This window comes from Ixodes scapularis, unplaced genomic scaffold (genome assembly GCF_016920785.2).
Source record: "Ixodes scapularis isolate PalLabHiFi unplaced genomic scaffold, ASM1692078v2 PGA_scaffold0__279_contigs__length_252992795, whole genome shotgun sequence".
NCBI classification, from domain to species: domain Eukaryota; kingdom Metazoa; phylum Arthropoda; class Arachnida; order Ixodida; family Ixodidae; genus Ixodes; species Ixodes scapularis.
The window spans coordinates 41548157-41561259 of record NW_024609835.1 but is presented as its reverse complement, the minus strand read 5'-3'; the positions used below and the strand labels follow the sequence as shown (position 1 = coordinate 41561259).

General features: G+C 43.3%; 1 protein-coding gene across 2 annotated transcripts in view; it reads right to left on the bottom strand.

Moving 5' to 3' along the window:
- The window catches only part of LOC115311009 (tetratricopeptide repeat protein 21B), a 30552-nt gene that overhangs the window by 605 nt on the left and 16844 nt on the right, over positions 1-13103 (bottom strand). For both annotated transcript variants that reach the window (XM_029969552.4, XM_029969559.4), the window contains 17 exons: positions 11088-11198; positions 8122-8174; positions 7943-8031; positions 7724-7850; positions 7340-7405; positions 7157-7259; positions 6221-6331; positions 4321-4402; positions 3816-3966; positions 2590-2751; positions 2220-2280; positions 1989-2123; positions 1776-1889; positions 1283-1336; positions 427-483; positions 230-350; positions 63-130 (listed from right to left, as the gene is read on the bottom strand). In XM_029969552.4, coding sequence (XP_029825412.3) covers positions 63-130; positions 230-350; positions 427-483; positions 1283-1336; positions 1776-1889; positions 1989-2123; positions 2220-2280; positions 2590-2751; positions 3816-3966; positions 4321-4402; positions 6221-6331; positions 7157-7259; positions 7340-7405; positions 7724-7850; positions 7943-8031; positions 8122-8174; positions 11088-11198 — 1665 coding nt within the window. The remainder of the gene's footprint in view (positions 1-62; positions 131-229; positions 351-426; positions 484-1282; positions 1337-1775; positions 1890-1988; positions 2124-2219; positions 2281-2589; positions 2752-3815; positions 3967-4320; positions 4403-6220; positions 6332-7156; positions 7260-7339; positions 7406-7723; positions 7851-7942; positions 8032-8121; positions 8175-11087; positions 11199-13103) is intronic.

Sequence of the window (13103 nt, the reverse complement as noted above, 5' to 3'; positions counted from 1 at the left end):
CTCTCATATGCAGCGACATTAAGAGAGCTCCATGATGTGCAATACAAAACAGTTCCACTTACCACATGGCAGACATCAATTGCATCTGTGTACCGTTTTGCTTTTAAATAATTGAAGGCAAGCTTGTAACCTGCAAAGATATGCATAAATGTAAGGTGCTGCAGCATAGATTCAATATTCTTAAATGAATGACAGTAGGATAATTGCAGGATATCTCTTGATCCCTCACCCATTGCTGGGTTATTCTGACTGCCTTGCTTCCATGCACTCTCATAATAGAGGGCAGCCTCTTTGAAGCTCTGCTCCTTTTCCATGATGTAGCCCATGTATTCATAGGCCTTTGTGCAAGACTGCATGGCAGAAAAAAAACAAACATAATTTCATGTCCCATTTGCCCTCCGTCAGTACTAGGACCTGCCCACTTGCCTTGTTATACTGGAGGGTTTTTTTCAGCAGGTCTGTAGCGACATCATATTTGCCCGACTAAAAAGAAGATACAAAGATTTTTATTACAGCACATACCTACATACACAATCCAGTGGAGAGCATAATGGGCTAAATATCAAATTAGACAAAACTTCTCTCCTTCATTGCTTTGCTAAAATTGAAAAGATGCCGAATTTGCTCAAAACACCCTACCCTAATTATGAAGTACTGAGTGTTTGGGAGAAAAGAAAAACAGGTTTTTCTCGTGAAAAAAAAAAAAAAATGTATGCATCGCCGAATGCCCAGTTTCTGCCCAAATGTAACGATACCACATACCAAAGTTTCAGAACTTACCACTTTTTTTATTTATAAGCTATAAGCGATTTTCGGAAAGTTTCAATGAAAAGATGGGACATGTTTTCTATAGCAGACTTTATTCATCTCCATGTACTCGTGGGCATCGTTGACCACCCTTTTGTCGTTCAAAATGTCCAAAAATCACCTACTATAACTTATTAGTCAAATAATGGTCTCCTATAAAACTCTGGCATGTGGTCTCAACTGCTAGATCTACATTTGGGTGGATACTAAGTATTCAGCGGTGCATAGCTTATGGTTGCGGTGAGAAGAACACTGTTCTATTTTCTCTTGGCACTACATCAACTCCTACACTGAGAGTGCATTCTGACCTACTCTTAAGCTAAGATGCTGCTCAAAAATATGTACCTATTGTCTCATTACTGTGCCAGTCATTGACAGTGTGTATTACTGTCTGTATACAAGACAAAATTTTATCGGTTGCCTGCTTTGCATCACTGATATCTAGTTTTCCAGAAGTCTTTTTGGCAGACCCTACCTGGATGTAGATATCCGCAAGCAATGTCCAGCACTTCTCCAGATATTCAGCATCCTGAAAAGAGTCATGGAAGGAAGCCGTGTTACACTAATACCATATTGACTGATTGACCATATTGACTAAGGGGCTAGATTCTGCACAACCCTGTTCTTGCATACCACGCATCCTGGAAACTGCTAGAAGCGCATCTGTTAAGACTTGCTTGTTTTGTAAGAGCAGCGCCAATGGCATTTGAAATCTTATAAAGCAGTGTTTTGTTGAACACAACATCAAAATTGGGTGTAAATTTGTAGGAAAAAGGTTGATTATAAGTAGCAGAAGTAAATCCAGCAACACTGATGCAATGTGTCTCAAGCAACCACAAAAACACTTGCTAATTAAAACACCGACTTTTGGTACAAGTGAAAACTTCTGGTATAACTGAACTGCAATCTAGTCTTTCTGGTACCTTATAATGGATCAGTGGCCGTACTTACTGTCATGACACACTTACCCCAAAGTTCCAAGGAGCCTTCATGACTCGCTTCAGCTGATGTCTGGCTCTGGGCACCTGCTTCAGGATCATGTGTGCGGTCGCCATTCCCAGTATCGCACCTACGTGGTCCCTCTAAGAGAAGATGGCTTATAAAATCTATTTTCATAATGCAACATGATTATCGGGAAACAGCCATAGAAAATTGGGATTTTGTTAAACTGCCTCGCTTACATTTCGCTCGTCTGAAGTGAACTGCAGGAACTCATTGAGTGATATTTCGGCGTCCGTCTTTGTCTTTTTTGCCAAGTGTATAAAGTTGCTCATGAGCCGAAAATCAGAGTCCCCAGACATTTTTGGACGCAGTTCCTGAAAGGGAGGTCTGAGGAGTTGCAACCTGAGGAATGACTTTTACCTCGTTCTTGAGGAGTTGAACGTAAAAGGCGACATCAGGTATTAACACACATTCAGAAGTCTCTCCGCTGTCTGGATCGCTCCCTCACGATAGTCAATCTTGGCAGTATCCCTGAAAGTAAAATACAAATTTTGTAAAAGGAAGTCCTCGTTTTTGTGACCAACTACACTTGGCATCAACATTTTTATGCCACACTGTCAGATCTCCACAGTTTTTGCAGTGCTTAAACGCAGCCGGAACTATTCGCCTAAGCGTATGGCTTTGTTTGGCGTCTCCTTTGCACGAGAATGTGTAAGCAAGACACGAGACGAAGTCGCAAGCATTTGCAGCAGTGCGGAGATGCAGCACTGCGGAGACTATGGTAGCCTTCACAACGTAGCACAAAAATGCTAATGCAGTGCAAAAAGGTGCCTTCCTCACCTGGTGCCAATGTCACCATTGTTAAACGTCTCTCCACCAATTGTCTCGTTGTCCGGATTGATGCAGATTTCTATCATGTGATAAGTGGAGATGAGGCCCCAGTCTGGATCGTGTCGAGCTTTGTTAAAGCTCTTCATTGCACCAGCTGGATTTCCGGTGTACCTGTAATGAAACCGAAATTGCTTCTGTATTATGACACTCTCTTATAATGACACTCTCTTCAAATTGATCATTTGCAACCTGAAATTCTTGGTATATTTATCAGGGGGAAAAGGCTTATTGACATTTTTATTGTTTGTTTAAGTACAAGCAGGAAAAGTTGGATGCCTAGTGGGGTCCTGCCAATTTTGAACAATTTTTAGGAAAATTTAAAGGGGCCAAAAATAGGTCCATTGTTATCAAATGTGCTAATTTCAAAGGTAAGGAAAGTACTTTGGATTCCAGTTTCAATTCAAAGGTACTAGTACTATATATTTACTTTCTGCGAGGATTTTTCCATTTCAGCATGGCTGAACTGTGGCAGACTTCCGAGTTAGGAAAGACCTAGAATTGGTTTTAATAACATTTTGGTAACAAGCAGTATTTTTTACCCCACAGTCTTCTCGGTCAGTTGTTGCACAAAAGGCATAGAAGAGCATTAACAAACTTTTTTTTTTAAATTTGTGCGCTAAATCTGGGGAAAACTGGTATGTCCGTCTACAAAATCTAAGGGCATGCATCATCGTGGGCTAAATTGAAAGTGCTCCTTATGCACCCAGCTTTGAAATCAAACAACATTAAAGCTGAAAACGATTCATATCAAAACAAATTGCCTTCTTCAAAAATTGGAAAAATTGGCCTAGCCTTTAGCAATTACTGCCTTTGAAATTACAACATGACCCTTAAAACCAAGAACAAAAAATAATTAACAAAATAGAGTTAAGTAGCCAACTGACTGTGACAATTATTCCACCACTGAATGTCTGCTGGGCCCAACGAGCTCGCAAGGAAAATATGGCATCCATGTAATGGTCACTTTTTTTTAAAATCTGCATCAATAAAAAACATTGCCCCATATATTACTTCCTCTACTTATGAGCTTCAAAACTTGTGATTTGCAGAAGGCATTTTGTTCCTGCAAATTGCGGTTTTGCAAAAACCAAGGGTTTCGCAACAGTTTGAAGCAATGTTGTGAGTTGCAGGAAAGACTCCTGCACATATCAGTCGGAGCAAGACGGAAGAAGCACCACTCGTGAAGGCCTTTGCAGTAGAAGTAACCCCCGTTGGTCCCAGATCGAGGCAGCAGCTCACTGGCTTTCTTCAACAGTGACTCGGCATTCTCCAGCTTGCCAAGCCTTCGCATGGCTTCGATTAGCCTCGCCAGTGCAGGGAAGTAGTCTGCAAAGATGTCGCGAGGATGTCGCCAAGTGGACTCCAACGCTCTGGATCTACCATTTTCATAAAAACCACCTGAGACAGGGTGGAGAACAAAAAGATTCCAAAGTGGAAGAGAAAGGATCAAATGACAGAAGGGAATGTTGCATTCCGTCATTCTGTTCCTTTTTCTTGAACGTTAGATTCTTCTCGTTTTCCACCCAGGTGGTTTAAGACAAAGGTAAGTCTACACCAGCTCACTGTTTTATCACTGTTTATCACCAGATCACTGTTTTATCGTGCACCCTGGATCGTTACCACAGGAAAGAGGCCGCTGCTTCTTGCTCACATGATATTGCGAACAGGGAACAAGCTTACCTGGCTTCCTCTCTAGGAGTTGCTGGAAGTGGAACATCGAAGACTCTAGGTCTGTCTTCCTGAACATCAAGTCTGCCATCATCTGAAAACATGGCGTGAATGTGCTTTCTCCACGCACCAGGGTGAGTTCTGCTTTTACGTACCCACACCGAGTTTCTCGGTTATTTAGATTGCTAAGACAAAACCACGGCAGTGTCTGGATGAATTTAGTAGTACTATTTAGGGCGTCTGATACGTGTTTAGTAAATTGTAACTAAAATGGTATGAAATATTGTAGAGTTTCTCGTTTGTGGCTATGTTTATTTCACGAAGGGAAGACCAGTGTTGAATTTTATTTTAGAAAAGAGCACAGCACTGACAAATGTGGCAGTGCTGTGCCACGATTGGAGACTGAGAAGGGCAGGAAGGAAGGAATAATGGCTCTCTCTTGTTTGCTTTGTCCTGTCTTGTCATGCAGACTATTCAGACATGTTACATCTAGCATGTCTAGTCTCTATGCAAATATCAACTCTGCAGTATTTTTCATTGGAAACCAGCAATATAAAAGTGAAATAAGTAAAAATAAAAATATTTCACTAAAATAATATTTATCATATATTTACTGCAATTTCTTTCGGACATGCCAAAAATGAGGTGACTGTATTTTGTATGTTATAGACAGTGCAGTGTCTTATGAGCATGGTGAACAATTACTGTAAATAAAAGTAATGATTAAAGATACTTAGTATATACAGATGGAGTTAACTACCATTTGGTGACAAAACCAGCTTTAATGATACCAGTAACTTTATACATCCTTAAAGGGGCAGTGCAACGGTTTTAATGTTGAAAGAATTGCCAGTTTGCATTTTTATATTGTTCATACAAGCCCAAGTGACCAAAAACGCGTCACCTTTCCCCAAAAAAACGGCTATTCTGCTGCGTAATCGCAAGGCAAAAAACAAATTATTTGCCGATCTGCAGCCGCCGGTGGGGGCTACGGGAACTAAAATGACGGCGTCTCTGGGGGATACGCGGAAGTCAACAAACCCTGTCCCCTTCCTCTGCTACACTCGCCGTCAGCCCCGTGGAGAACCGTCCTTTGTGTCCATCGCTCGCCGCGACCTTCGACGAGGCTAATCCTTTGAAAGTCGACAATCGCGGAGGAAGCGGCTGGGGTCAAGAGAGGGGTCAAGGGGAAACCACGTGAACCCCCAGAGACGTCACTTGAAAGTTGGCGTGGAGAGTTGAGAGGCACTTCGACCTTCGATTTGTTTCATTTTTTTTAAATAAGAACTAGCGCTCGCAAGAAAATGCGGCTTTCGGTTTTTCGTTTCATAGGTGATGCAGATTAATTTCCGCCGTTAATTGGCCAAAGTCTGAAAATCGTTGCACTGCCCCTTTAAGCACTTGCACTTGTATAACAGGGAGAATAGGAAGTTCAGTTTGATGGAACACTGGTTTACCCAATCACTTTTATAAATTTTGCTTCCAACGTTGCTCATACAGTTCGACTACTTCATATATCTGATTTCGGCTGTTGTATTTAACTTCTTTTTATTTAATTACTTTTGATCGTTTATAGTTGACTTCTGAATGGAAAAAACAGACAAAAAAAACATGAATGTTTACAGACCTTCAGCCTTCTTTATATTTTTATGCCATACTTTAAGATAACAGGATTATTTTATTTTTGCCTGTTCCCTAGTTTAAAAGTAACATGATGGGCAGCTTCATTCAAGATTAAAGGAATTTCTTCTGGCTTCTTGCTGTAGCTTTAATTGTATTCTTTATACAATTTCATGTGTAAAAGCATTTTTTTTTATGGTTCTATTTCATATTCTATTTTATTGACATCATTTTGTATGTACATTTTTTCATTCAAAGTCATGGCCAGACTTCCAAACTAGACTCTCCTTACCAGTGTAGCACTGTCGTTTTCCTTGTCATGCTGAAGTACTGTATTGCAGTATTGCTTTGCAGACTCCAAGTTGTTTGAAGTCATCTCTAACTTTGCTAATGCAAGCAAAATCTGAAGGAGAAGACAATCCCAGAATTTATAGTATCATGCTTTTCCTGTTGTCATGCCTAGAAGACATAAAAAAAAAAAAAAAATCTTTCCATGGATTTATATATGTATACTCACAAACAACAGATAGCCTTTTTTATGGGGTTATTGAAACTGTTATAAATTACTTAGCAAACATTTGAACAAACTTAAGTTAGCATTGGAGACACTAGCATCATTTGTGTACTGAATAAAAAAAAAATGGACAATGCATATGATTAAACTAAGTTTAAACTCTCATCCTTTGAATATTCAATTCCGAGAAACGTGAAAAGTCTCAATCGGAAGAGACGGCACTATGATTGCCACTACCACCAGAGCAGCCGACAAGACACATGAAGCAACCATGTCCTGTGTATCGCATGCATGGAGTTTAAATTCAAAACTATAAATTGCTCCAGCAAGGCACAACACGGTGTGAATATAACGTTTATAGTTTGTCAAATACATAACTAATAGCAGCACTTCCTGGTGTGTGCACGGTTTCACATTAATCTTGCAGCACTCTTTTGGTATGTAGAATTTCACTCCTGTACTGCTTAATATCACAGTCATAATAAGCTTATCAGCCTACATAACCATCGTAAAACATACTGAAGTGCTTCTGGACACTTTAGCGAAGTGAGATGATATGTTTTGTGCATTAAATTTCATGTGCTACAGAAAAAAATTCATCCTTTAAATGGACTCGGCAAAAATATATTAATAAATGTGCAAAGTAAGTGGTTCACAAAATCCTGAGCAATCGTCGAAACAGTGCCCGAGGTTTTGGGGAAATGGGCAACCTACCTCCAAGTTGTTCTGATCGTAACTCAAAGCTTGCTTGTAAAAACGGGCAGCTGGAACATAGTCCCGCTTGAGTTCGTTATGCTCTGCCAGGCTTTTGCAGATTCTATGAATTCAGAAAACTGTTACTTTCCCTGTTGGTAGAATGTTCGAGGGCCATCAAAACGGCACAAGTGAGATACGTACGTGACTGCCAGCTGCTTTTGCTCATAAAGAGAGTCTGGCTGTTCTTGGGGGACTCGGATCATGACTCTGCAATGGTTACATCGAACGACACAGGACTCGGGTACCTGATGCAACCGTCACATGCACTACCGTACTTCAGGTAATTGAAATTGCTACTGGCATCCACAAGCAGGACATTTCACAATGCATTCCTTGGTACCCACTCATTTAAACTTTACCAGAGGCTCCAGCAAGAGGGTCGGATCATCTGTCATTCAAGAGGAACTCTAGATAGGACATGTGCTGTCAACTTTTCACTAAATATTTTAATCAGCACCGATTTTAATCCCCTCGAGTTTTGCAATGTAGCGTTTCTTAGATATAAAAAATGAAGACTGCCCTCACCTGCTCTGTGTTTCAAAAGCTTTGTTCAGGGCCTTTACAGCCAGGTCATCCTTGTTGTGTGTTTGTTGAACTTGAGCCAACAGCAGTTGGAACTTTGATTCCCACTGCAGGCTTGTCAGGTCACTATCTAGTGACATCCCACATTTTTAGCATAAAACCACCGTTTAGCTGATCATTGTACTATTTTTTTTTTTTTTAATAGTACTCTCAACTATTTACCTTTCTGAAGTCCCTCCAGAGCTGCATTGATAATGTCCTCAGCGTCTTGCAAGCGTTTAACCTTTGCTAATAACTCGGCCAAGTCATACCTGCGGAAGAGCACCAGGGGTTACCATGCATTAACTTGTGTAAATGAAAGCTTACACAATTTAATTCAGTGTGGAATATTAAAAACTCACTTCATCAAAGCTTGGCCTCCAGCTTTAATGGCAGCCTTGTAGTAGGTAATTGCCTTGTAAAATATTAGATAAGGTCAATATTTAAGATGAAAACATTTCTTATGTATTGTACATTTAAAGGGCAACTCCGCTTCATTTTTGGTTTTGAAAAAACAATGCAGTCCTCTTCAGTATCGCCTAGGAAGACCACACGTCAAATATTACGACGCAGTTCTGTCTAAATGTTTCTTAAACGGTCCGGCAAACTTTGCAACTCACCAAGTTGCCGAAATCGGCTGACTCGAGTGGGCGAATTCAGGCGCAACCAACAGCGCAGTCAAGGCTACGGCATGGGCGGAGCCAACATTGAGCTAAACGCCATCTACATGGCCCCCTTTTGCTTGTTTTTACTTCTCCGATCGAGCGTAGCGCGTGACGTCAGCAACGTTGCCTCTCGGCGCTCAGCGGTGTCCACGTGATTGACGTACGCGCCTGCGCAGCGCGCTTCTTGGGAGCAGACCAACCGCCCACCGTGGTCCCGCCGTTACCGCCGTCTTCCACGTCACAACCGCTGTCGTCGTCTCACCGTTTGTGATTATTGCCTCTCGGAGTTTCGTCCACACTATGGACACCACGTGCGCAGAGTCCCAGACTTATGCCGCAGTTGTGCAGACGTCGTCGAATGCCGTAGACACCAAAACGTGGCGAAGAGTGCGGTGCAGACGACACTCGCGCCTGCTGCACGCCCGCCCGCCCCCATCCCGCCCGTCGTTGGGCCGAGGATCACGTGACCTCTCGTACCACGTGACGGCCATGTACTTGGCGGCCCGAGGCCAATGTAGCCAGACGGAGCCGAAGTTTCGGTTTCGATATCTGCTCGTGTTTAAAATTAGATTTAAAAATATATATCCCATTTTTCGCGAAGCAAAAGACGTCGTGTCTTTTACTAGGGCTTTTTAATTCGAAATCACTCATTATCCCGAAATCTTCGGAATTGAGCGGAGTTGCCCTTTAAGCATGTCATAATTTTTCATTTCAGCAAAAACTATCTTAACATGCCATGCTATTCTATCAGAAGCTATTATACTGGTTGCAAACAACACAAACATTGCTTATCTTTCTTGTAGATAAGTGTGGCAATACATCTAGTCTATTACCAGAAAATACAAAGTATGCACCCACAGTCTGTTTTTTATGAATTAGCTGAAGTAGTGTAAACGACTCCATTTTCGCAAATTTCGCGAATCTCCTTCAATTTGCAAAATATAGGTCTCGCGGAAATTTTTGTAAAATGTAAACACGTTGGAATCTATATTGAGATCCCCCGCTTTGCGAAAATGGGAACTCGCAAATGATTCCAAAACTTCAACCTTGACCTAAATCACGAAATAATGAGCCTGCAAAAATAAGTCGTTTACAGTATTTAAAATTTATGAATCCATTTGTCTGAGGCAGGCACGCACCCCTAAATATTGTTGTAATTATCTCATGGTTTGGAATAGGTACTTGTTTGTTATCAGATATATGTAGTAGCAAGAGAAGGCTAGTGGTGGCAGCCAGGGACGGCGCCAGGCTTTTCATAGTGAGGGGGCAGTGGGGAGGCGCACGGCATTTCTGGGGAGGCATAGGGGGCTTTCGATCCCACTAAAAGAACAAATATTCAGGGACAATGACTTGGCGCTTCGGGAGTTTTTAATAGAAATCAGCTCAGTTTATTTTATTATTTTACAACCTCTCTACAACTCTGGTTAATGTAGCATTTCACGTGCAAAATATTCAGGCATGTTTACATTCCACAATACTAAATAAGCACGCTCACGCTTGTCGTGACTCATCATCTGCTCTTTAGACAGTCCCCTGCACCGCGGAAGACCGGAGCACGTCAGTGATCATGTAGATGTAGTGACAATTCTCCCGTCTTTGCTGAATATGCCTGGCAGAGGTACACCGCGACCGATTTAGCCGCGCCACTTTTCTTCATCTGCTTGAAGGAAGCCGATGATGTTTGGGACATCCTGCGTGCCGCACTGTTGGAGTGGTGTCGTAGTCCGCCTTCCTTTTGAAGTGCTTTCTTCCAGTTTCGACAGCCCTCTGTCAAAATACAGCACTTCCACTTTTTTACTCCCCCAGGGTAACTAATGATGGGAGCATGGCAGTTCTCGAACCGCCAGGCTCCGACTGTACCTTTTCCCGAGCACACACAGTCGCCGTCACTAAAGTTGCTTCGAGGACCCCATAGAGACTCGAAATAAGCAGGATGACTTATACACATCAAGGCCGCCCATTGGGAACTTGCCAGTCGGCCCGAGCACCTCAGTACCTTGCGAGATTTCCTCGGTCAGAACATGAACAGTGCCCTTGAGTTCCTTTGCCTGGCAGCTACGAAGCGACGGCGCAGAGCAGATGGGATTCCAGAACTTTCCGAGTATTCACTTGGGTGAAGCTACTTTTAGGAAGTCTTTTATGGTTGGCGACAGAGGAATTGAGTGGTAGACGAAGCTCCTTAGCTTCGGCAAGCCATACCGATATTCATGCATCGTTCTTCACGGGACGTAAAGAAAATAAAGCGGACGGCACGAAAAAGTTAAAAACGTCCGGCATGAGGCCTCTTTACGCTGGCTAGGCTTTGGCCTGGTTACCCTTCAAGCCCATGCCTTTTCGATGGGACGAGGAAATTAGGAAAATGATGAGCCATGTAGCGTCTGCAGTTAGGGTCAGGAGGGGGGGGGGGGGGGGGGGGGTGTAAAGGCTGGCATATTTTTGGGGTGGCAGGACAAATTTTAGGGGAGGCGCTCGCCACCCCTCGCCTCCCTTTGGCGCCGTCCCTGGTGGCAGCAAGCACCACCCCTGTAATTACAACATGAGATTAATGAATTAATGGAATCAGTGTTGCTACACCTTAGAAAATTCGGGGGGGGGGGGGGGGGGGGGCCTACATCATGCATCATGCCTTTGTGTCACAAATTGCGCCTCTGCACATAACTCACTCGGTCGAACTGGTGGGTCTTGATGAGCGCTTGTCCAATTTTGCGCGCCACCATGCTGTCTCTGGGATTTTTCCGAAGAGCTTGCTCATATGCTCCAATGGCATTGTCTGGCTGCAGTAGGGGAAAATGCATGCGAGCTCTATTGAGAACATGAGGCTTACCCCCAGTCAGTAGCTGAACATGCTTCAAAATCTCATTGATGTGCAAGTACAGTATACACTCAAATGTTCGTAATATAAAACATGCATTTTCAAACTTTTTTTTTAAATTTTATTTACGCAGTATTTACATCGCCACTGGGGCATTATTATAGGGGGTACATATTATAAAAAATAAAACAATTTGTCACTTAGAATAAGCATGAAGGAAGTGTAATAAGACTGTTTCAAACATTATAAAACAATGCAGTACATCAATATTAAAGCATGGGCAATACAGTGCAATCCACTTACAGTATAGACCACTTACAACGTAACTGCTTATAGTGCAGGACCGGGTATAACGCGGTTTTTTTAAACCACCGGTTCGCCTCCCATGGAACTCCATGTAATTACATACCGCTTAAAATGCAGGCGCGCGAAGGGAAATACCGGTTATAGTGCTGTTTTCGGCACAGCCCGCCGACTGCGCCGACAACTGGAGCAGCGAGCTCGCTTCCCTGTGCGACGCTAGATAACGGCGCTGACAGCGCGAGCCACAAGCTGCACTCGCGGGGCAAGGAGGTTGCTCGAAAACGCGGGGAGAAGCGAAGAGAGAGGCTTCAGTTGCCATAGCGACGGAGGGACGCACGCACGAGTCGTTCATGTGCGTGCGTCGCGTGCGTCCCTCCGCTGCTTTCGAAACAAAGAAATAAACAACCGCAACGACAGACCAATCGCAGTTCGAGGAGAAGTGTTTGCGCGTTGCATGCCGGTCGCGGGCCGTCGGTTGTGATCGTCGTCGTAGACGGCGTGCATCTCATCGTTCTGCGTAAAAGCGCTATCCTTGACTGTGAATTTTCGTTGTGTGTCGCTATGATAACCCAGCACGTACTAGAAGGGAAGATCCACCTACTCGTGCGGCGATGTCGTGGCGGCGCTCTCAAGACGGCAGAAACGCCCTTGTCGTCGTGTTTGTTTACTTCGACTACAGTGGTGATTTCTAAGCATTTGTGTCCTCGAACATCGCCTGGATTTCTTATTTGGCGCATTTCATGCGTGTGCTAAAGTTCAAGGTATTACTGGCGCGTACCGTATGAAATGCGAATTTTCACGCGTTTTCATCTCCGGAGAAAAGTGATTAGGGTTAGCAATCCTGAACGCTCGCAACGTCCGTCCGCAACCCGCAAAAGCCGCTCATATCTTTCAAAATGTGTGACACACTTGAGACAGAACTGTACTAGTCTGGTGAAATAAAGACTTTCCTCAAACTAAGCTTTATTTTTCATCTAACATAAAATAAATTCTTTTACTTGTCTCATGGCATGTATTTTGGCCTGAAAAATTGATGTTTTGGTTTTAGCGCGGTACCGCTTATAGTGCAGATTTTCGCGACTCCCGAGACATACGTTATATGCGGTCTACACTGTATAATGATAACAAGAAAACCCAGAAATACAATCGTTATAACCAATCATTGTAGTATCTGGATTAGAAACTGGTCGTTTCTAGTCCAGAAGTTCTATAAACTGATAGTTATAAGCGGTATATCATTATATGTGGTATGCAAACCTCACTCATGAGGGCCCTCACTTACCCTCATCTTCACAGGTGTGGTGAGGGTGAGAGAGTTTCTGAACCAAAAAAATTCATGAGTGGGAGGGTCAGTGAGGAGTGTGAGGATTGTGAGGGCGGTGAGTGTGTAAGGGCCATGATTGCGTGAAAACGGTGAGTGCGTGAGGGCCATGAGGACCGCGAGTGTGTGAGGGACGTAGGGGCACGAGGGGCGTGTGGGCGGTGAGTGCGTGAGGGCCATAAGTGTGTGAGGGCGGTGAGTGTTTGAGGGCTATGAGTGCGTGAGGGCGGTGAGTGCATGAGG